The 21,788-nt window shown below is 66.2% G+C and overlaps 1 protein-coding gene across 1 annotated transcript in view; it reads left to right on the plus strand.

The window, feature by feature from the left end:
* Positions 1-21,788, plus strand: part of CABIN1 (calcineurin binding protein 1) — a 70,577-nt gene that overhangs the window by 11,824 nt on the left and 36,965 nt on the right. The window contains exons 12-15 of the mRNA XM_048513833.1: positions 11,197-11,490; positions 11,578-11,838; positions 12,300-12,451; positions 13,505-13,683. Coding sequence (XP_048369790.1) covers positions 11,197-11,490; positions 11,578-11,838; positions 12,300-12,451; positions 13,505-13,683 — 886 coding nt within the window. The remainder of the gene's footprint in view (positions 1-11,196; positions 11,491-11,577; positions 11,839-12,299; positions 12,452-13,504; positions 13,684-21,788) is intronic.

Consider the following 21,788-nt stretch of genomic DNA (forward strand, 5'->3'; position numbering starts at 1 on the left):
GCGTCGCAGCCCCGCCCACGCTGCCCTCCGACCCCTGGAGGTCGTCCCCCACCCACCCCCCCACCCCCCCACCCCCCCCCCCACCCCCCCCCCCACCCCCCCCCCCCCCCCCCCACCCCCCCACCCCCCCAACCCCCCCCCCCCCCACCCCCCCCCCCCCCCCCCCCCCACCCCACCCACCCCCCCCCCCCCCCACCCCCCCCCCCCCCCACCCCCCCCCCCCCCCACCCCCCCCCCCCCCCACCCCCCCCCCCCCCCACCCCCCCCCCCCCCCACCCCCCCCCCCCCCCACCCCCCCCCCCCCCCACCCCCCCCCCCCCCCACCCCCCCCCCCCCCCACCCCCCCCCCCCCCCACCCCCCCCCCCCCCCACCCCCCCCCCCCCCCACCCCCCCCCCCCCCCACCCCCCCCCCCCCCCACCCCCCCCCCCCCCCACCCCCCCCCCCCCCCACCCCCCCCCCCCCCCACCCCCCCCCCCCCCCACCCCCCCCCCCCCCCACCCCCCCCCCCCCCCACCCCCCCCCCCCCCCACCCCCCCCCCCCCCCACCCCCCCCCCCCCCCACCCCCCCCCCCCCCCACCCCCCCCCCCCCCCACCCCCCCCCCCCCCCACCCCCCCCCCCCCCCACCCCCCCCCCCCCCCACCCCCCCCCCCCCCCACCCCCCCCCCCCCCCACCCCCCCCCCCCCCCACCCCCCCCCCCCCCCACCCCCCCCCCCCCCCACCCCCCCCCCCCCCCACCCCCCCCCCCCCCCACCCCCCCCCCCCCCCACCCCCCCCCCCCCCCACCCCCCCCCCCCCCCACCCCCCCCCCCCCCCACCCCCCCCCCCCCCCACCCCCCCCCCCCCCCACCCCCCCCCCCCCCCACCCCCCCCCCCCCCCACCCCCCCCCCCCCCCACCCCCCCCCCCCCCCACCCCCCCCCCCCCCCACCCCCCCCCCCCCCCACCCCCCCCCCCCCCCACCCCCCCCCCCCCCCACCCCCCCCCCCCCCCACCCCCCCCCCCCCCCACCCCCCCCCCCCCCCACCCCCCCCCCCCCCCACCCCCCCCCCCCCCCACCCCCCCCCCCCCCCACCCCCCCCCCCCCCCACCCCCCCCCCCCCCCACCCCCCCCCCCCCCCACCCCCCCCCCCCCCCACCCCCCCCCCCCCCCACCCCCCCCCCCCCCCACCCCCCCCCCCCCCCACCCCCCCCCCCCCCCACCCCCCCCCCCCCCCACCCCCCCCCCCCCCCACCCCCCCCCCCCCCCACCCCCCCCCCCCCCCACCCCCCCCCCCCCCCACCCCCCCCCCCCCCCACCCCCCCCCCCCCCCACCCCCCCCCCCCCCCACCCCCCCCCCCCCCCACCCCCCCCCCCCCCCACCCCCCCCCCCCCCCACCCCCCCCCCCCCCCACCCCCCCCCCCCCCCACCCCCCCCCCCCCCCACCCCCCCCCCCCCCCACCCCCCCCCCCCCCCACCCCCCCCCCCCCCCACCCCCCCCCCCCCCCACCCCCCCCCCCCCCCACCCCCCCCCCCCCCCACCCCCCCCCCCCCCCACCCCCCCCCCCCCCCACCCCCCCCCCCCCCCACCCCCCCCCCCCCCCACCCCCCCCCCCCCCCACCCCCCCCCCCCCCCACCCCCCCCCCCCCCCACCCCCCCCCCCCCCCACCCCCCCCCCCCCCCACCCCCCCCCCCCCCCACCCCCCCCCCCCCCCACCCCCCCCCCCCCCCACCCCCCCCCCCCCCCACCCCCCCCCCCCCCCACCCCCCCCCCCCCCCACCCCCCCCCCCCCCCACCCCCCCCCCCCCCCACCCCCCCCCCCCCCCACCCCCCCCCCCCCCCACCCCCCCCCCCCCCCACCCCCCCCCCCCCCCACCCCCCCCCCCCCCCACCCCCCCCCCCCCCCACCCCCCCCCCCCCCCACCCCCCCCCCCCCCCACCCCCCCCCCCCCCCACCCCCCCCCCCCCCCACCCCCCCCCCCCCCCACCCCCCCCCCCCCCCACCCCCCCCCCCCCCCACCCCCCCCCCCCCCCACCCCCCCCCCCCCCCACCCCCCCCCCCCCCCACCCCCCCCCCCCCCCACCCCCCCCCCCCCCCACCCCCCCCCCCCCCCACCCCCCCCCCCCCCCACCCCCCCCCCCCCCCACCCCCCCCCCCCCCCACCCCCCCCCCCCCCCACCCCCCCCCCCCCCCACCCCCCCCCCCCCCCACCCCCCCCCCCCCCCACCCCCCCCCCCCCCCACCCCCCCCCCCCCCCACCCCCCCCCCCCCCCACCCCCCCCCCCCCCCACCCCCCCCCCCCCCCACCCCCCCCCCCCCCCACCCCCCCCCCCCCCCACCCCCCCCCCCCCCCACCCCCCCCCCCCCCCACCCCCCCCCCCCCCCACCCCCCCCCCCCCCCACCCCCCCCCCCCCCCACCCCCCCCCCCCCCCACCCCCCCCCCCCCCCACCCCCCCCCCCCCCCACCCCCCCCCCCCCCCACCCCCCCCCCCCCCCACCCCCCCCCCCCCCCACCCCCCCCCCCCCCCACCCCCCCCCCCCCCCACCCCCCCCCCCCCCCACCCCCCCCCCCCCCCACCCCCCCCCCCCCCCACCCCCCCCCCCCCCCACCCCCCCCCCCCCCCACCCCCCCCCCCCCCCACCCCCCCCCCCCCCCACCCCCCCCCCCCCCCACCCCCCCCCCCCCCCACCCCCCCCCCCCCCCACCCCCCCCCCCCCCCACCCCCCCCCCCCCCCACCCCCCCCCCCCCCCACCCCCCCCCCCCCCCACCCCCCCCCCCCCCCACCCCCCCCCCCCCCCACCCCCCCCCCCCCCCACCCCCCCCCCCCCCCACCCCCCCCCCCCCCCACCCCCCCCCCCCCCCACCCCCCCCCCCCCCCACCCCCCCCCCCCCCCACCCCCCCCCCCCCCCACCCCCCCCCCCCCCCACCCCCCCCCCCCCCCACCCCCCCCCCCCCCCACCCCCCCCCCCCCCCACCCCCCCCCCCCCCCACCCCCCCCCCCCCCCACCCCCCCCCCCCCCCACCCCCCCCCCCCCCCACCCCCCCCCCCCCCCACCCCCCCCCCCCCCCACCCCCCCCCCCCCCCACCCCCCCCCCCCCCCACCCCCCCCCCCCCCCACCCCCCCCCCCCCCCACCCCCCCCCCCCCCCACCCCCCCCCCCCCCCACCCCCCCCCCCCCCCACCCCCCCCCCCCCCCACCCCCCCCCCCCCCCACCCCCCCCCCCCCCCACCCCCCCCCCCCCCCACCCCCCCCCCCCCCCACCCCCCCCCCCCCCCACCCCCCCCCCCCCCCACCCCCCCCCCCCCCCACCCCCCCCCCCCCCCACCCCCCCCCCCCCCCACCCCCCCCCCCCCCCACCCCCCCCCCCCCCCACCCCCCCCCCCCCCCACCCCCCCCCCCCCCCACCCCCCCCCCCCCCCACCCCCCCCCCCCCCCACCCCCCCCCCCCCCCACCCCCCCCCCCCCCCACCCCCCCCCCCCCCCACCCCCCCCCCCCCCCACCCCCCCCCCCCCCCACCCCCCCCCCCCCCCACCCCCCCCCCCCCCCACCCCCCCCCCCCCCCACCCCCCCCCCCCCCCACCCCCCCCCCCCCCCACCCCCCCCCCCCCCCACCCCCCCCCCCCCCCACCCCCCCCCCCCCCCACCCCCCCCCCCCCCCACCCCCCCCCCCCCCCACCCCCCCCCCCCCCCACCCCCCCCCCCCCCCACCCCCCCCCCCCCCCACCCCCCCCCCCCCCCACCCCCCCCCCCCCCCACCCCCCCCCCCCCCCACCCCCCCCCCCCCCCACCCCCCCCCCCCCCCACCCCCCCCCCCCCCCACCCCCCCCCCCCCCCACCCCCCCCCCCCCCCACCCCCCCCCCCCCCCACCCCCCCCCCCCCCCACCCCCCCCCCCCCCCACCCCCCCCCCCCCCCACCCCCCCCCCCCCCCACCCCCCCCCCCCCCCACCCCCCCCCCCCCCCACCCCCCCCCCCCCCCACCCCCCCCCCCCCCCACCCCCCCCCCCCCCCACCCCCCCCCCCCCCCACCCCCCCCCCCCCCCACCCCCCCCCCCCCCCACCCCCCCCCCCCCCCACCCCCCCCCCCCCCCACCCCCCCCCCCCCCCACCCCCCCCCCCCCCCACCCCCCCCCCCCCCCACCCCCCCCCCCCCCCACCCCCCCCCCCCCCCACCCCCCCCCCCCCCCACCCCCCCCCCCCCCCACCCCCCCCCCCCCCCACCCCCCCCCCCCCCCACCCCCCCCCCCCCCCACCCCCCCCCCCCCCCACCCCCCCCCCCCCCCACCCCCCCCCCCCCCCACCCCCCCCCCCCCCCACCCCCCCCCCCCCCCACCCCCCCCCCCCCCCACCCCCCCCCCCCCCCACCCCCCCCCCCCCCCACCCCCCCCCCCCCCCACCCCCCCCCCCCCCCACCCCCCCCCCCCCCCACCCCCCCCCCCCCCCACCCCCCCCCCCCCCCACCCCCCCCCCCCCCCACCCCCCCCCCCCCCCACCCCCCCCCCCCCCCACCCCCCCCCCCCCCCACCCCCCCCCCCCCCCACCCCCCCCCCCCCCCACCCCCCCCCCCCCCCACCCCCCCCCCCCCCCACCCCCCCCCCCCCCCACCCCCCCCCCCCCCCACCCCCCCCCCCCCCCACCCCCCCCCCCCCCCACCCCCCCCCCCCCCCACCCCCCCCCCCCCCCACCCCCCCCCCCCCCCACCCCCCCCCCCCCCCACCCCCCCCCCCCCCCACCCCCCCCCCCCCCCACCCCCCCCCCCCCCCACCCCCCCCCCCCCCCACCCCCCCCCCCCCCCACCCCCCCCCCCCCCCACCCCCCCCCCCCCCCACCCCCCCCCCCCCCCACCCCCCCCCCCCCCCACCCCCCCCCCCCCCCACCCCCCCCCCCCCCCACCCCCCCCCCCCCCCACCCCCCCCCCCCCCCACCCCCCCCCCCCCCCACCCCCCCCCCCCCCCACCCCCCCCCCCCCCCACCCCCCCCCCCCCCCACCCCCCCCCCCCCCCACCCCCCCCCCCCCCCACCCCCCCCCCCCCCCACCCCCCCCCCCCCCCACCCCCCCCCCCCCCCACCCCCCCCCCCCCCCACCCCCCCCCCCCCCCACCCCCCCCCCCCCCCACCCCCCCCCCCCCCCACCCCCCCCCCCCCCCACCCCCCCCCCCCCCCACCCCCCCCCCCCCCCACCCCCCCCCCCCCCCACCCCCCCCCCCCCCCACCCCCCCCCCCCCCCACCCCCCCCCCCCCCCACCCCCCCCCCCCCCCACCCCCCCCCCCCCCCACCCCCCCCCCCCCCCACCCCCCCCCCCCCCCACCCCCCCCCCCCCCCACCCCCCCCCCCCCCCACCCCCCCCCCCCCCCACCCCCCCCCCCCCCCACCCCCCCCCCCCCCCACCCCCCCCCCCCCCCACCCCCCCCCCCCCCCACCCCCCCCCCCCCCCACCCCCCCCCCCCCCCACCCCCCCCCCCCCCCACCCCCCCCCCCCCCCACCCCCCCCCCCCCCCACCCCCCCCCCCCCCCACCCCCCCCCCCCCCCACCCCCCCCCCCCCCCACCCCCCCCCCCCCCCACCCCCCCCCCCCCCCACCCCCCCCCCCCCCCACCCCCCCCCCCCCCCACCCCCCCCCCCCCCCACCCCCCCCCCCCCCCACCCCCCCCCCCCCCCACCCCCCCCCCCCCCCACCCCCCCCCCCCCCCACCCCCCCCCCCCCCCACCCCCCCCCCCCCCCACCCCCCCCCCCCCCCACCCCCCCCCCCCCCCACCCCCCCCCCCCCCCACCCCCCCCCCCCCCCACCCCCCCCCCCCCCCACCCCCCCCCCCCCCCACCCCCCCCCCCCCCCACCCCCCCCCCCCCCCACCCCCCCCCCCCCCCACCCCCCCCCCCCCCCACCCCCCCCCCCCCCCACCCCCCCCCCCCCCCACCCCCCCCCCCCCCCACCCCCCCCCCCCCCCACCCCCCCCCCCCCCCACCCCCCCCCCCCCCCACCCCCCCCCCCCCCCACCCCCCCCCCCCCCCACCCCCCCCCCCCCCCACCCCCCCCCCCCCCCACCCCCCCCCCCCCCCACCCCCCCCCCCCCCCACCCCCCCCCCCCCCCACCCCCCCCCCCCCCCACCCCCCCCCCCCCCCACCCCCCCCCCCCCCCACCCCCCCCCCCCCCCACCCCCCCCCCCCCCCACCCCCCCCCCCCCCCACCCCCCCCCCCCCCCACCCCCCCCCCCCCCCACCCCCCCCCCCCCCCACCCCCCCCCCCCCCCACCCCCCCCCCCCCCCACCCCCCCCCCCCCCCACCCCCCCCCCCCCCCACCCCCCCCCCCCCCCACCCCCCCCCCCCCCCACCCCCCCCCCCCCCCACCCCCCCCCCCCCCCACCCCCCCCCCCCCCCACCCCCCCCCCCCCCCACCCCCCCCCCCCCCCACCCCCCCCCCCCCCCACCCCCCCCCCCCCCCACCCCCCCCCCCCCCCACCCCCCCCCCCCCCCACCCCCCCCCCCCCCCACCCCCCCCCCCCCCCACCCCCCCCCCCCCCCACCCCCCCCCCCCCCCACCCCCCCCCCCCCCCACCCCCCCCCCCCCCCACCCCCCCCCCCCCCCACCCCCCCCCCCCCCCACCCCCCCCCCCCCCCACCCCCCCCCCCCCCCACCCCCCCCCCCCCCCACCCCCCCCCCCCCCCACCCCCCCCCCCCCCCACCCCCCCCCCCCCCCACCCCCCCCCCCCCCCACCCCCCCCCCCCCCCACCCCCCCCCCCCCCCACCCCCCCCCCCCCCCACCCCCCCCCCCCCCCACCCCCCCCCCCCCCCACCCCCCCCCCCCCCCACCCCCCCCCCCCCCCACCCCCCCCCCCCCCCACCCCCCCCCCCCCCCACCCCCCCCCCCCCCCACCCCCCCCCCCCCCCACCCCCCCCCCCCCCCACCCCCCCCCCCCCCCACCCCCCCCCCCCCCCACCCCCCCCCCCCCCCACCCCCCCCCCCCCCCACCCCCCCCCCCCCCCACCCCCCCCCCCCCCCACCCCCCCCCCCCCCCACCCCCCCCCCCCCCCACCCCCCCCCCCCCCCACCCCCCCCCCCCCCCACCCCCCCCCCCCCCCACCCCCCCCCCCCCCCACCCCCCCCCCCCCCCACCCCCCCCCCCCCCCACCCCCCCCCCCCCCCACCCCCCCCCCCCCCCACCCCCCCCCCCCCCCACCCCCCCCCCCCCCCACCCCCCCCCCCCCCCACCCCCCCCCCCCCCCACCCCCCCCCCCCCCCACCCCCCCCCCCCCCCACCCCCCCCCCCCCCCACCCCCCCCCCCCCCCACCCCCCCCCCCCCCCACCCCCCCCCCCCCCCACCCCCCCCCCCCCCCACCCCCCCCCCCCCCCACCCCCCCCCCCCCCCACCCCCCCCCCCCCCCACCCCCCCCCCCCCCCACCCCCCCCCCCCCCCACCCCCCCCCCCCCCCACCCCCCCCCCCCCCCACCCCCCCCCCCCCCCACCCCCCCCCCCCCCCACCCCCCCCCCCCCCCACCCCCCCCCCCCCCCACCCCCCCCCCCCCCCACCCCCCCCCCCCCCCACCCCCCCCCCCCCCCACCCCCCCCCCCCCCCACCCCCCCCCCCCCCCACCCCCCCCCCCCCCCACCCCCCCCCCCCCCCACCCCCCCCCCCCCCCACCCCCCCCCCCCCCCACCCCCCCCCCCCCCCACCCCCCCCCCCCCCCACCCCCCCCCCCCCCCACCCCCCCCCCCCCCCACCCCCCCCCCCCCCCACCCCCCCCCCCCCCCACCCCCCCCCCCCCCCACCCCCCCCCCCCCCCACCCCCCCCCCCCCCCACCCCCCCCCCCCCCCACCCCCCCCCCCCCCCACCCCCCCCCCCCCCCACCCCCCCCCCCCCCCACCCCCCCCCCCCCCCACCCCCCCCCCCCCCCACCCCCCCCCCCCCCCACCCCCCCCCCCCCCCACCCCCCCCCCCCCCCACCCCCCCCCCCCCCCACCCCCCCCCCCCCCCACCCCCCCCCCCCCCCACCCCCCCCCCCCCCCACCCCCCCCCCCCCCCACCCCCCCCCCCCCCCACCCCCCCCCCCCCCCACCCCCCCCCCCCCCCACCCCCCCCCCCCCCCACCCCCCCCCCCCCCCACCCCCCCCCCCCCCCACCCCCCCCCCCCCCCACCCCCCCCCCCCCCCACCCCCCCCCCCCCCCACCCCCCCCCCCCCCCACCCCCCCCCCCCCCCACCCCCCCCCCCCCCCACCCCCCCCCCCCCCCACCCCCCCCCCCCCCCACCCCCCCCCCCCCCCACCCCCCCCCCCCCCCACCCCCCCCCCCCCCCACCCCCCCCCCCCCCCACCCCCCCCCCCCCCCACCCCCCCCCCCCCCCACCCCCCCCCCCCCCCACCCCCCCCCCCCCCCACCCCCCCCCCCCCCCACCCCCCCCCCCCCCCACCCCCCCCCCCCCCCACCCCCCCCCCCCCCCACCCCCCCCCCCCCCCACCCCCCCCCCCCCCCACCCCCCCCCCCCCCCACCCCCCCCCCCCCCCACCCCCCCCCCCCCCCACCCCCCCCCCCCCCCACCCCCCCCCCCCCCCACCCCCCCCCCCCCCCACCCCCCCCCCCCCCCACCCCCCCCCCCCCCCACCCCCCCCCCCCCCCACCCCCCCCCCCCCCCACCCCCCCCCCCCCCCACCCCCCCCCCCCCCCACCCCCCCCCCCCCCCACCCCCCCCCCCCCCCACCCCCCCCCCCCCCCACCCCCCCCCCCCCCCACCCCCCCCCCCCCCCACCCCCCCCCCCCCCCACCCCCCCCCCCCCCCACCCCCCCCCCCCCCCACCCCCCCCCCCCCCCACCCCCCCCCCCCCCCACCCCCCCCCCCCCCCACCCCCCCCCCCCCCCACCCCCCCCCCCCCCCACCCCCCCCCCCCCCCACCCCCCCCCCCCCCCACCCCCCCCCCCCCCCACCCCCCCCCCCCCCCACCCCCCCCCCCCCCCACCCCCCCCCCCCCCCACCCCCCCCCCCCCCCACCCCCCCCCCCCCCCACCCCCCCCCCCCCCCACCCCCCCCCCCCCCCACCCCCCCCCCCCCCCACCCCCCCCCCCCCCCACCCCCCCCCCCCCCCACCCCCCCCCCCCCCCACCCCCCCCCCCCCCCACCCCCCCCCCCCCCCACCCCCCCCCCCCCCCACCCCCCCCCCCCCCCACCCCCCCCCCCCCCCACCCCCCCCCCCCCCCACCCCCCCCCCCCCCCACCCCCCCCCCCCCCCACCCCCCCCCCCCCCCACCCCCCCCCCCCCCCACCCCCCCCCCCCCCCACCCCCCCCCCCCCCCACCCCCCCCCCCCCCCACCCCCCCCCCCCCCCACCCCCCCCCCCCCCCACCCCCCCCCCCCCCCACCCCCCCCCCCCCCCACCCCCCCCCCCCCCCACCCCCCCCCCCCCCCACCCCCCCCCCCCCCCACCCCCCCCCCCCCCCACCCCCCCCCCCCCCCACCCCCCCCCCCCCCCACCCCCCCCCCCCCCCACCCCCCCCCCCCCCCACCCCCCCCCCCCCCCACCCCCCCCCCCCCCCACCCCCCCCCCCCCCCACCCCCCCCCCCCCCCACCCCCCCCCCCCCCCACCCCCCCCCCCCCCCACCCCCCCCCCCCCCCACCCCCCCCCCCCCCCACCCCCCCCCCCCCCCACCCCCCCCCCCCCCCACCCCCCCCCCCCCCCACCCCCCCCCCCCCCCACCCCCCCCCCCCCCCACCCCCCCCCCCCCCCACCCCCCCCCCCCCCCACCCCCCCCCCCCCCCACCCCCCCCCCCCCCCACCCCCCCCCCCCCCCACCCCCCCCCCCCCCCACCCCCCCCCCCCCCCACCCCCCCCCCCCCCCACCCCCCCCCCCCCCCACCCCCCCCCCCCCCCACCCCCCCCCCCCCCCACCCCCCCCCCCCCCCACCCCCCCCCCCCCCCACCCCCCCCCCCCCCCACCCCCCCCCCCCCCCACCCCCCCCCCCCCCCACCCCCCCCCCCCCCCACCCCCCCCCCCCCCCACCCCCCCCCCCCCCCACCCCCCCCCCCCCCCACCCCCCCCCCCCCCCACCCCCCCCCAGAATCACCCACTACAAGGGAGCTTCCCCCACCTCCCCTAGGGGTATCCTCAGTGCGAGAGGATAGCTGATCACCAGTTAAGGAAGGGATCCCATCTAAGGGAGCATCTTCCCCCACCTCAGACTGGCACCCTCCATCCCCAAGGCCTTCATTCTCCATGACATCTGAAGAGATGTCACCTTGGGAGTGGGACCCGGCTGTTAGGTCCCTGAAAGCCTCGTCTGTCACCCTCTCTGCCTCTTTCAGCTTCTCCAGGTCTGCCACCTTGGCTTCAAGAGAACGCACACGTTCCTTGAGTGCCAGGAGCTCGTTGCAGCGAGGGCACACCCACGACTTCTGTCCTAGTGGCAGATAATCATACCTTGATTAGCTTCCAGAACCTTACTCACAATCTACTGCTCTTCAGATTCTGATGTTCGTGAGGATCTAGATATATGGGTTTATATATTACATGTTACTGGCATATATTGATTAAAATAAGGCATCCATTGCAGTATCAGTTGTATGTGTAAGGTAATAAGGAAAAGTTGGATGGATGCCACCCTCAGAAATAGCTTTGAACAAAAATGTTGGGGTCATATTGTTACATGGCTATTTTAAATTGCCACTGAAAATTGTCACAGGTTTCAAAATAATTAACCAGTTTGAGCACACTATATACCCATAAGAAGTACTAAACATTTAATAGCAGTAGGACTCTGCCTTCTCTGGAGGAATTGCTATAAGGACTTGAACAATGATCCCAACAGAAATTATAGTGTATACAGATTGCAGTGCCATCTCCTACAGCTGTGGGAAGGGAGTTGCCAACTCATTTCTTTATAATGTTGGTGCATGGAATGGCCAAATTGGATTGATCCTTATGAAGTTATTTCCATAAATAGGAAATACAGCCATATCCCTTACCACAGGAACAAGATGAACAAATAGATAAACAAGAATTTGGGTTGTTGTATATAAACTATCACAATCAATTATGTATAAAGCTCATGGAATAAATATCCATCTGGTTATCACTCAAATGTATCACATCAGAGATAGTTAAACTATGGGGTTGATGACATCAAGGGCATGCAAGAGCACATGTCTCAAATCATTTTTAAGCAGATGTATGTTGCTGTGTTGCATGCCCATTCTCCTGATTGATTTGAGTTCTGTGGTGTGCTTCTTTTTTGTTCTTTCAGATTTGACTCCTGGGCTGGCATGGCTCTAGCTCGGGCAAGTCGAATTCAAGACAAATTAAATTCTAATGAGCTGAAGAGCGACGGCCCCATTTGGAAGCACGCCACTCCAGTCCTGAACTGTTTCAAAAGAGCCCTTGAAATCGACGGCTCCAACCTGTCTTTGTGGATTGAGTACGGCACCATGTCCTATGCCCTGCATTCTTTTGCATCCAGGCAGCTTAAGCAGTGGAAGTCAGAATTACCACCTGAGGTGGTGCAACAGGTTAGCTAAAACTTGTAGGCTGTAGTTCAAAATAATTTACCTCTTACTGCTACTGCTGCCTAGCCTTAAGCCTGGTTCCTCTTTCAGATGGAAAGCCGACGGGACAGCATGTTGGAGACAGCTAAGCACTGCTTCACATCAGCATCACAGTGTGAAGGTGACGGGGATGAAGAAGAGTGGCTGATTCATTACATGCTGGGCAAGATTGCTGAGAAGCAGAAGCAACCTCCTGTGGTCTACCTCCTTCACTACAAACAGGCAGGTCACTTCCTCCATGAGGAAGCGGCCAGGTATCCCAAGAAGATACACTATCATAACCCCCCAGAACTTGCAATGGAGGCCTTGGAGGTAAAATCATAAAAGGAAGAGGCACTGGAAAGTTTAATACTTGAGAGTAGTCTTTAAATCAGAGCAAAATCCTACAATCCAGAAACTCAAAGTTATGAGCATCACATTTGTTCACACATAATTTTTCGTGCTGCTTTCTGTTGATGTGTTTTGGTAGTTCTTGCAAACATTAGTACAGCTTTGCTCATGTTCCCTGAAGCAATCCATCCGTTTTCCTGCACATCTTAGGTGTTTTGTGGTATATCAGCAGCTCAAAAGACATCAAATGAATTAATTGGTTCCTGAAGCTGTCCTCCCTGTCATTTTGGGAAGCTGGTTGTGCAAATATCTGCAAGACTATTCTAAGCAGCCTTCTGGTGTGTGGTTTACTTTGTGGCATAACTTTAAAAAACAGCAACTATATAGTTAGGATTTTGAAACAAATTTAGAATCTTGCCATGCAGTGCACTTCTCTCTCCTAGGTATATTTTCGACTTCATGCCTCTATCCTGAAGCTAGTGGGAAAACGTGACTCTGGAGTGGATGCAGAATTACTTGTCACTTTTATGAAGGAAGCTGCTGAGGGACCATTTGCCAGGGGTGAGGAGAAGAATACCCCCAAAATCATTGAAAAGTGAGTGCTAGCTTGCTGAAAGGAGAAACCAAGGCTGCTCTGAAATACTTTTTTCAATGTATTCCTGGTATATTCAATGCATTTCTGGCACAGGGACTCCAGGAGCATAATGATCAAGTAAAATCTCAGCTGTCTGCTGGTCCTTCTTCTCTTGTGCGGGGAGAGACAACAGTACTAAAGTGCATCTGAAAGTTTCCACTATTAAATGAGTCTGCTCTCTTATTCGGGCCTTAAAGTGATAGCCATGCTCTTTGGTGTTGCTTCTTGCAAGTGGCTCTGTATCTGAAATCAGACATGTCACTGTTAGCTACAGTTCTGCAAAATCAGACCTTTTCACAACAATAGGCTAACAAACCTATTACTTTGTTTATAGTACAAGATTGTAAGCCCCTTAGACAGACTATTTGCAGTCCCTTGGGAATTCCCAGTATATTTTGTTTTGTGGGAACATCCGGGGGTGTGTGAATGCGTATGTTGGAGGTGTGTGTATGTTTCATTACCTTCTTGATTCAGAGGCATTCAGTGGAATCGATGCTGGCTTTTTCAGCCAGCCCTCTTTCATTGAAATTGCCTCAGCATGTGGATTGGTTTGACAGTATGAAAGCTTTGGCTTTTGTTAGTCTTTGCAAGGTGACATTTGTTTTTTGGGCATGGGGATTAGAGCAAAAAAGTGGCTATACAGTGGCATGGAGAGGTGAAAGTGCAATAAAGAGAGAAGGGAGTTACAAATAATGTAGAAATCTGTTGGATGGGAAACAAGCAAAATGAGACGAGAGATGGCGGATGCAGGTGTGTGAGCCAGAAAGGACACATCTGTGACAGAATTCAGATTGAGGAGAGGAGCATGTTAACTCAGGCAGTGCATAGAGTCCTGCGGACTGGTCGTTCAGAGGGAGAACAGAGTCAAGGTTATGGGGCATGACAAAAGGAACACTGTTGAAATTGTAATGGGTGTACTTTTAGGATTACAAAAGTTAACAATGATCAGTGAGAGCAAACCAGATGTCAGGCCAATCTTTTTTTCTTCTTGTCGTCCCTTTTTTCTTCCACTAGGGAAAAGCTTTGCATGGCGGATGAGGACTCTCATTCTTCTGCTGGAACAGTGCCAGGCCCTGGGACTTCTCTTCCTTCCTCCTCTGGTCCAGGTCTGACATCCCCACCCTACACAGCAACTCCAGTTGACCACGATTACGTCAAATGTAAAAAAACCCGTCAGCAGGCAACACCGGATGGTATAGTCCCTGTTCTCAATACTGCCAGCACACAGGGGTGCTGTAATCATGGGGGATTTCACTTTGGAATTTCAATTTGCTTGCTTCGAGGAGGGTGATGGGTCTTTGATAACACGGGCAATATTGCAATTCATTAACCTCATAAATCCACAGTCGTCAGTTGCTACCTCCCATTCAAACTAAATGAGAAAGACCACTGAATAATTTTGTATACCAGATTGCTGAATACTCTGATTAGATGTGGGGGGATCCCAAAGTCAACAAGATTAATCATCAGACTATAAAAGGTTTGGATCTGCCTGGTTCGGAAATATTTTCCTGTCACAATTTTTCACAATTTTCCCTTTCATTTGGGAAGAAGGAAGGTGGCAACTGCATGGGTGTCAGATTCACGGTGTGGAATGAAATGGCTTCCACTGACTTCCTTTTCTGTTATCTCTTTTTCCCCCCTTGATTTCCAGTGAGTGGTGAGTACTTCACTGTAGCTATTAAAATTATGTCCTCTCAGATAGCCTTGTATGAATAGTTGGCTGTATAGCAATCTTCCTAGCAAAGAGCTATTGATATAAAATTGGCACGACAATTCAAACGAGGTAGCCAGAAAACCAGATAGGTGACCGAAAGCTGCTGTTCTGAGCATCATCTTTTGGGGCTAGAGAACTTGCATGGTGGGGCTGCCATACAACTGTGCTTTTTTAAGAATGTACATTGTACCGGCTTTACTCAAGTTGGATCAAAATACTAGCAGATTCCCAAAGCGCATATGAATCCTATAGTGACCTAAAATAATAAGCAAGTTATGGGTGAATTCTGATTGTGTACATAGACCATGCCTGCATTGCAAGAATCTTTATGAGTGGGTGGAATATGGAGGATAGTGTTTTTAAAGTAAAGTGCTGTGGTCTGTGCCTCACAAGAGCAAGACTGATTCCCTGCCACAAAACCAAAAGGCTACATCTTCCTGCTTCTGCTATCATAGCCACAGTTAATGTTCTTGAGGCTACCACAGCAGTGAAAGACATTGTGCTTTAAGTGTCTTCTGCGATACCAAAATGTAAGTCGCCATCCTGGTTTTTCAGTATGTAGAATTACTGTGTTGTTTTATTAGGTTTTTAATAGTATTTAATCTGAATGTATTTAATAGGGTTTTGCTTGTACGCCGCCCTGAGCCCTTTCGGGAATGGGCAGCCTAGAAATCCAATAAATAAATAAATAATCCCTGCTCCAAAGAGCACCTGCCAGAATCTTGCATAATTGGATACCTGTTGCAAACTGTCAGCAGTGTTGTTGTTCACCAAGAAGAGCAAAAATCATGGCTTGGGCAGTTAGAGCTGAGGAGTGCTCGGATTGTCTGGAGCAGCCCAGCTTCATCGTCAAGCTGTCCATTGTACCTTGTTTTGGTTCATGGCATTATTATACCAGTTGGTTTTTTCAAATCGAAAAATATTGAGACCTTCAGCAAAATGAATGTTTGTGCCTCTATTTTTAGACTGTGATGTGGATAACAGCTTGCTGTTACAGCTTGTAACCATCCTGCAAGACTGTTCATTTGTAAAAAGAAAGCAGATTTGGACACCTTTTTTTTTTTGGAATGTTAACTCTTTTGCATCTATCACATTGGTATCTAGATGCTTTTAACAATATTTGAAATAATGGAATGTTAATAATAAAGCCTAAATAAACAGAAGACTGTCCACAACAGATACACTTAAAAGAAGATAGTTTTATACCCCTCTTTTTTCTACATTAAGGAATGTTAAAGCAGCTTACAATCGCAGTCCTTTCTTCTCCCCACAACATGCACCTTGGGAAGTAGGTGGGGCTGAGAGAGGTCTTAGAAAAAGATCTACAACTGGCCCAAGGTCATCCAGCAAGCTTTGTGGAGGAGTGGGGAATCGAACCCAGTTCTCCAGATTTGAGTCTGATGCTGTTAACCACTGCCTTATGCTGGCAATACCACATTGGATTATTGTATGTCAGGATAACCATGGATACAAGAGAGCGATATCCAGATCAAAAATTGTCAGCTAGTCGTGATCTTGATCAGCTCTTATAGAAGATTATAGAAGGGCCTGGAATAAAATAAAGCAGTGCAAGAGTAGTGGAAGTCAACTCCAGAGCAAGACTGGCAATACAGAAACAGAGAAGCAACCATGCATTATCATGCAAAGCTACTCCACTTCAAGGCCATTGAAATCAGTGAGCTTGGACTGGAATCATTGTGCGCAGGATTGCACTGCTCAGTAATGGCTGATAGCCAAATTAATGGTATGATGTGGAATCATCTGTTTTATTTAGAGCAGAGCAAAAAAAATCAAATAAGGAAGACTGCTTTTCTTCCTGAAGGCACATGACTCTTAAACCAGATCAAACAGTGTTAGGAAGCCTATCCTGGCCTTTCAGGTATGAAAGAATGTACAAAACTGGCTGGCAGTACAGGGGATTCTTCAGTTTATTTGAATCTCCATTTTTATGGAGGATACCTTTAACCTGCAAGGGGCAAATCATTTGAGCTTAGACTGTAAAATGTGAAGGTCCTCCAGTTTTGCCTTAATACAGCTGCTGCTTCCTAATAATTATAAGCAATTGCTATTCATTCTGCTTATGCTGTTCGCATATGCATAAGAGTTGGCTTTTCCCCTTGTCCTTCCCTTGTTCATTTATTCTTTACTCTCCCTTTTTCTTTCAGCACAGCTTTTATACGCCCACAGCCAGAGTGTGAGACCCAAACCAAGGCTTCCAGGTTTCCTTTATTGCATTTGAATAGTGGCTTATCACTCCAGCCTTTGTGCAGATCAAGGATCTAGAAATTAACTCCATCCAAAGAAGATAGATTTTGCTTCATGCTTATTTGCTAATGATTGAGGCGGAGTACTTGCAGTTGGCCATTTGGGGACTCTAAAAATATTGACTGTTTAGAATCCCAAGTATTACATGGATCACTTCCTTTGTTCAGTACAGAAGTGTATTCTTTCATAACCCCTCTCTATGCTGGTGGTAGTTGGCATGGCCTTTGATCAAGGCAGCAGAGAGTGGGAAAGAAGAAGTGGGAATCATCTGAATTGAAACAATTGCCCAAGCAAGAAACTTTTGAAGTGTTGCTTTCTGAGATTTGTCTGGTTTTGGTGTCACACTTGTCTTTTGTGTTGCCGTTCTGCTTCCCATATCCACTACCAGAGTCCTGACACATTACGCGGCAAATGCATGGGGCAAGGGGAGGCTTGCAAGTTCATTAGAGCAGAAACACTCATTATTGTCATGTACAATGAAATGTGACTGTTATGTTGTCGTCATTGTCGTCTTTTGCTGTCTGTGCATTTGTACTTTTGTAGCCAATATTGCCCGTGCTGCCCTAGCCCTTTCTAAAACTCTGTGGATATTCTCTCCCTGCTTTTTACCCATCACGGCTTGCTTGAACTATAGGCCAGAACTGCAGCTTAACCATCCCGCTTGGTCAATGGAAATGCTGTTCTATACTGATGCTCTGCAAAGGCTCCTTTCAAAGTACATGGGTCTTCCTGCTTTTGTAACCAGTGGATCTTTCTGCCCCTTCAACATGTTTCCTTCATCCATCTCTTCTTGTTCTTTATGCAAACAAATGTTTGTGTTTTGATAAGAATGTGACTTTAGCAAGTTAGGGAGATTTGAAGATTTGAAGAGTCAAGGGGATTCCGGTCATGCTTGTGTGTTGTGATATAAATCACTGGATTTATACCTTGTGCATCTCAATGGCAGATTAAAAGTCCCTTAGATTAATTAAGCTACCCTCACCTCACTTTATTCATCTTTTTCTGTAGTCCCCAAGAGCCATTTGAATGAAATGATTTTGCACCACTTCCAAAAAACAGGCAGCATTGGATTTGGGCAAATCTGTTAGGGGAAAGAAGTTCCATAGCTGACAGTGAACCACTAAGAACACTTCTCTGTGTCCCGTTGCAATCCTGAATTGGTGCTCAGCTGGAAAATTTAATCCTGAGGGTATTTGGGGGTACATGGGACCTAAAATGTTCAGTTCTTTAGTTTATAAGTCATTGACAGCACTTTGAATTGAGCCTAGAAGGCAATCAGGAACCAGAGCAGATGCTAGTTATGCTTCAGATAGCTTGCTCCCACTGGAAAGCAAAATGAAGCATTTTGCATTGGCTGAAGTGAAGCAAATCACCTGAGGTTACATCTGCTGCCTTGGCTAGGATTATAGGCAAAATCAGCAATTTACCGTACACGTGCCTTCTCTGTTGTGGCCCCTAACCTTGTGGAATGGTCTGTCTGAGGAAGTCAGGGAGGATCCCGCTGTTCTGATTTTCGTCAAACTATGCAAAGCTGAAGAATTCAAGAAGGCTTTTTTGTGCAGGCAATAGAATAGCACTGTGCAAAATGTTTCACAAAGCTACTTGGACAAATATACTACTTTATACTACTTTGTATAGTTTGCTGTAAATTGGATCCTACTAAGCAGCCTTGCAGTAATTTATGCATCCTGTTAACATTTAAGCTTTGCTTCAATTCTGTTTGTTTAGATTTCTGGTTGATTTTACAACCCAAATCTTGTTTCATTGTTCGCTGAATGTCCCATGCTGTTGTTTGTGTTAACTCACTCTGTGTAGTCTGCCTTGAGCCCCAGAGAGAAAGACAGAGTATAAATAAAGTAAATAAATAAGGACACTCTGATTTCTCTTGGCTGAGCATCTCAACCCCTTGCCAGAGTGGCCCTGAATTAATTAGTGTTTGGGCTGTGACTTCTTGCATTTGTGGAACTGCAGCAGGAAGGTTGGTTCATCGTCATACATCTTCTGTGCAGTCCCATGTTGGGGACTGCACTTGTGCAGGCCTGCTATGGATCTATTAGAAAGCTTTTTGACTCCTTTAAGAGCACTCAGCGTTTTAAAGAGCACTCAGTCCCCCTCCCCGCAGTAAGGGTGGGAAGATTTCCAGCCCAGTCACGTGAGGGAAGGGGGGGAGAGTGCTCTTCCCTCAGTTCTTCTTTTGCTGCCTCAGAGGAAAAAAGTACTTTTGTGGCTCCCCGTTTTTTCTGGTAGTTCTTTGTAGTTTTTGTCTTCTTCTCTGTGGAATTGAAGAAGGACACTGCACTTTTAAAGACGTGTTTCTCCTGTGAGGCAAAAATGGATTCACACAAGGATTATCTTCTTTGCCTCGGTGAAGCCCACATTCCGACCTCCTGCAAGGCCTATGCTGCACTTACACCCAACGCAAGGCAAGTTAGGACTTCCTGACTTGAGGCAGCTCTCTATGAGCGGACTCTGGCTCCTCAAACTTTGGAAGAAGGGTCTAAAACTATCCTGTCCCTTTTGGTGGTGTCAGCTTAGACATCCCCCTCTGCATCCGTTGTTCCTTTGGAACTGAGTGCCAGTTCGGAGCCTCCCCTACAAAACCCAGAAAAATAAGCAGATTGATAAGAGGATCCCTGCAAAAAAAAATGTCCTGGTTCTCCAGCTTGAACAGTACTTCTTGACACTCCTCTCAAAACTGAGCACCTCCTGACTTGCCACCTTCACCTGTAGTCCATCAGTTGTCAGACAATGATGTGGAGGAAGTGGCACAACTACAGCAGGAACCTGAACCTCCACTAGCTCCATTGGGGACTCCATCCAATCCTCCCATGCCATCTCTGGGCACATCGCCACAATATCCACCTTATTTCTATCTGCCTTATTTCCGTATGCCTTCTCATCTTTGGAAGCAATGGGTACATGATTTGAGGAGAACAGTGTCTTCTACCTTGGCCGCAAGACAGCCTTGAACTTTGTTGGATCAACCATCAGAATCAAGAGCTCAGAGCCAACATGGGCATCGAAGTAGTAGGTCCACATCCAGAGGTCCTTTGCTGGAACCTAGAGATTGGCACAAGCATTCCCATAGTGCATCTCCATCCAGTCGTCAAATTTTGACACCATCCTCTCTGCAACATCAGTGCCATCCTTCATCCCAGGCGACTGAGCATTGACCTCAGGGCAATTCTTTGAAGGGGCACAATTGTCCACCATCCCCTCTATTCTAGGTCCTCCCCTCAGGACAAAGAGGAGAGGAAGCTGGATCTCATGGAATGTTAAGTATACTCCTTAGGTACACTCAAGATGAGATGGACAATCTAATGGCAGTTATGTCTCAGTACCAAATATAGCTGTGGGACAGAATAAGTGCCATGACTGACCTCCTACCCAAGGAGCATAAGCCTGTAGCAAAAGCCATCCAGTAAGAGGAAGTAAGCTGGGTAAATAAGTCAGTGGGGCTTGCCATGTAGTTGATGTGATGACAAAAGCAATTTCCACTTCCATCTCTTTTGCACCATACCTGGTTCAGAACATCTGGCCTCCCAGTTGCTATGAGGAACCGTATTGAGGACCTCCCATTTGACGGAATCAACTTGTTTAATGAGGTCATGATCTTGCATAAGATCCAGAAAATTAATGTGACAGCTACGTTTGTGGGGCTAGTTCCCCCTTCGCAGCAACCCTATAGATCTAGGTATTTTCCTAGACAATCATTTTTTTCTTGCCTGTTCAGGCCTCACTATTTGTCCTCTTTTAACCAATCTCAGGGTTTAACCATCTCAACAAACGAAAAGATCTGCCCACCATCAGAAGGGACCTAGGTTTAATCTTTTCCCCAACAGGGGACAGAATAATGCTTCCAGCACTTGACTATATGGTGGTGTGTTCCTTAATAGGTTTCATTTTTTGTTAATAGGTTTTCATTCCATCATACTGATGGAATTTTCATCATTGTCAGCATTCTCTTACTCTCAATTTTCCTTGGCCAAACCTTAGCAGTTTTACTCAAGATATTTCTTCACTGACAAAAAGAATGGCGGTAAAAGACCTATCTTGGACCTTCAATGGTTTAATAAACACAGAAAGTGAAGGTTCTGTATACTGACTCTAGCAGACATTATTCCCTTCCTCATTCCTGACACTTGGTTCGCTGTGATAGACTTACAGGATGTGTACTTTCATATCAACATTAATGAAAGTAGCCTCAAATATTTGAGGTTCTGATGCAGTTCCTTATTGCTTGAGTACACAATCCTCCTGTTTGGGTTGGTCACAACCCCCAAAACCTTTATAAAATGCATGGTGATAGTAGTGGCCTACTTGGCAGACAAGGGGTTTATAGTGTTGCCCTACCTAGACAACTGGCTTTTGATGGCCCTGTCTAGGGAGTTGCTCACTGAGTAGGTGGCCTTCACAATTACAGCCTTTAAGAGCCTACCTAGTTCTGTCCCCAAGGCACTAAGACCCAAGTGGTGCATTCTAGAACAAAGACGGTCCAGCAAATGGCGGATGACTTCATAAATCCCCTATCATCTTTTTCCTGAACTGGATATAGGAGATCTTACTCCTATAAATGGAATAGATTTGTGAAATGGCAAGGGACCAGGATATTGTCCCAGAGACATGTACATTAGCCAATGTTTTTCATTATCTTCTGTTTCTAAAGGACTCTGGACTTTCTCCATCAACAATTAAAGTTCACCTATCTGCAGTCTCTGCATTTCATTTGGGAGTGGGCTGTTATTCCTTGTTTGCCCACACATTATTAAAGAGGTTTCTCAAGGGTACAACATACACCCTTCAGTAAAGTGGCCCATTCAGCAATGAAGCCTCGTTTTCGTACTGACTAGACAGGCTAACCTTTTGAGCCCATGGCCAAGTACAATTTGGCTCTTCTCCTACAAGACTGCATTTTTAATCACCATTACCTAGGCCAGGAGGATGGGGAATTTACAGGCGCTGAGATGGGACCCACCATTCACAGAAGTCCATGCAAATAAGGTGGTGCTCTGCCTGAGCCTAGAACACCTGCCCCAGGTGGTGTCAGCAATTCTTATGGGACATGATATTGCTTTGTTTTTTCTTTCCCCATCGACACCAACAGAGATGGTGCTGCATATTATGCTAGACCTTCGTAGAGCTTTGCTCTTCTATATGAAACAAATGGCATTGTTCCACAAGGAACCCATGAAGGGCTTAAGATCACATCCAGTTTGGGACTGCACAGAAGCCCACTTGATGAACTACTGTTACAGGTAAGTGCAATGTTGTATTTCTTAATAACACATGTCCAATACTAGTAGAAGGAACTCACCA

Source organism: Sphaerodactylus townsendi, linkage group LG13 (assembly GCF_021028975.2).
Source record: "Sphaerodactylus townsendi isolate TG3544 linkage group LG13, MPM_Stown_v2.3, whole genome shotgun sequence".
Classification (NCBI taxonomy): Eukaryota; Metazoa; Chordata; class Lepidosauria; order Squamata; family Sphaerodactylidae; genus Sphaerodactylus; species Sphaerodactylus townsendi.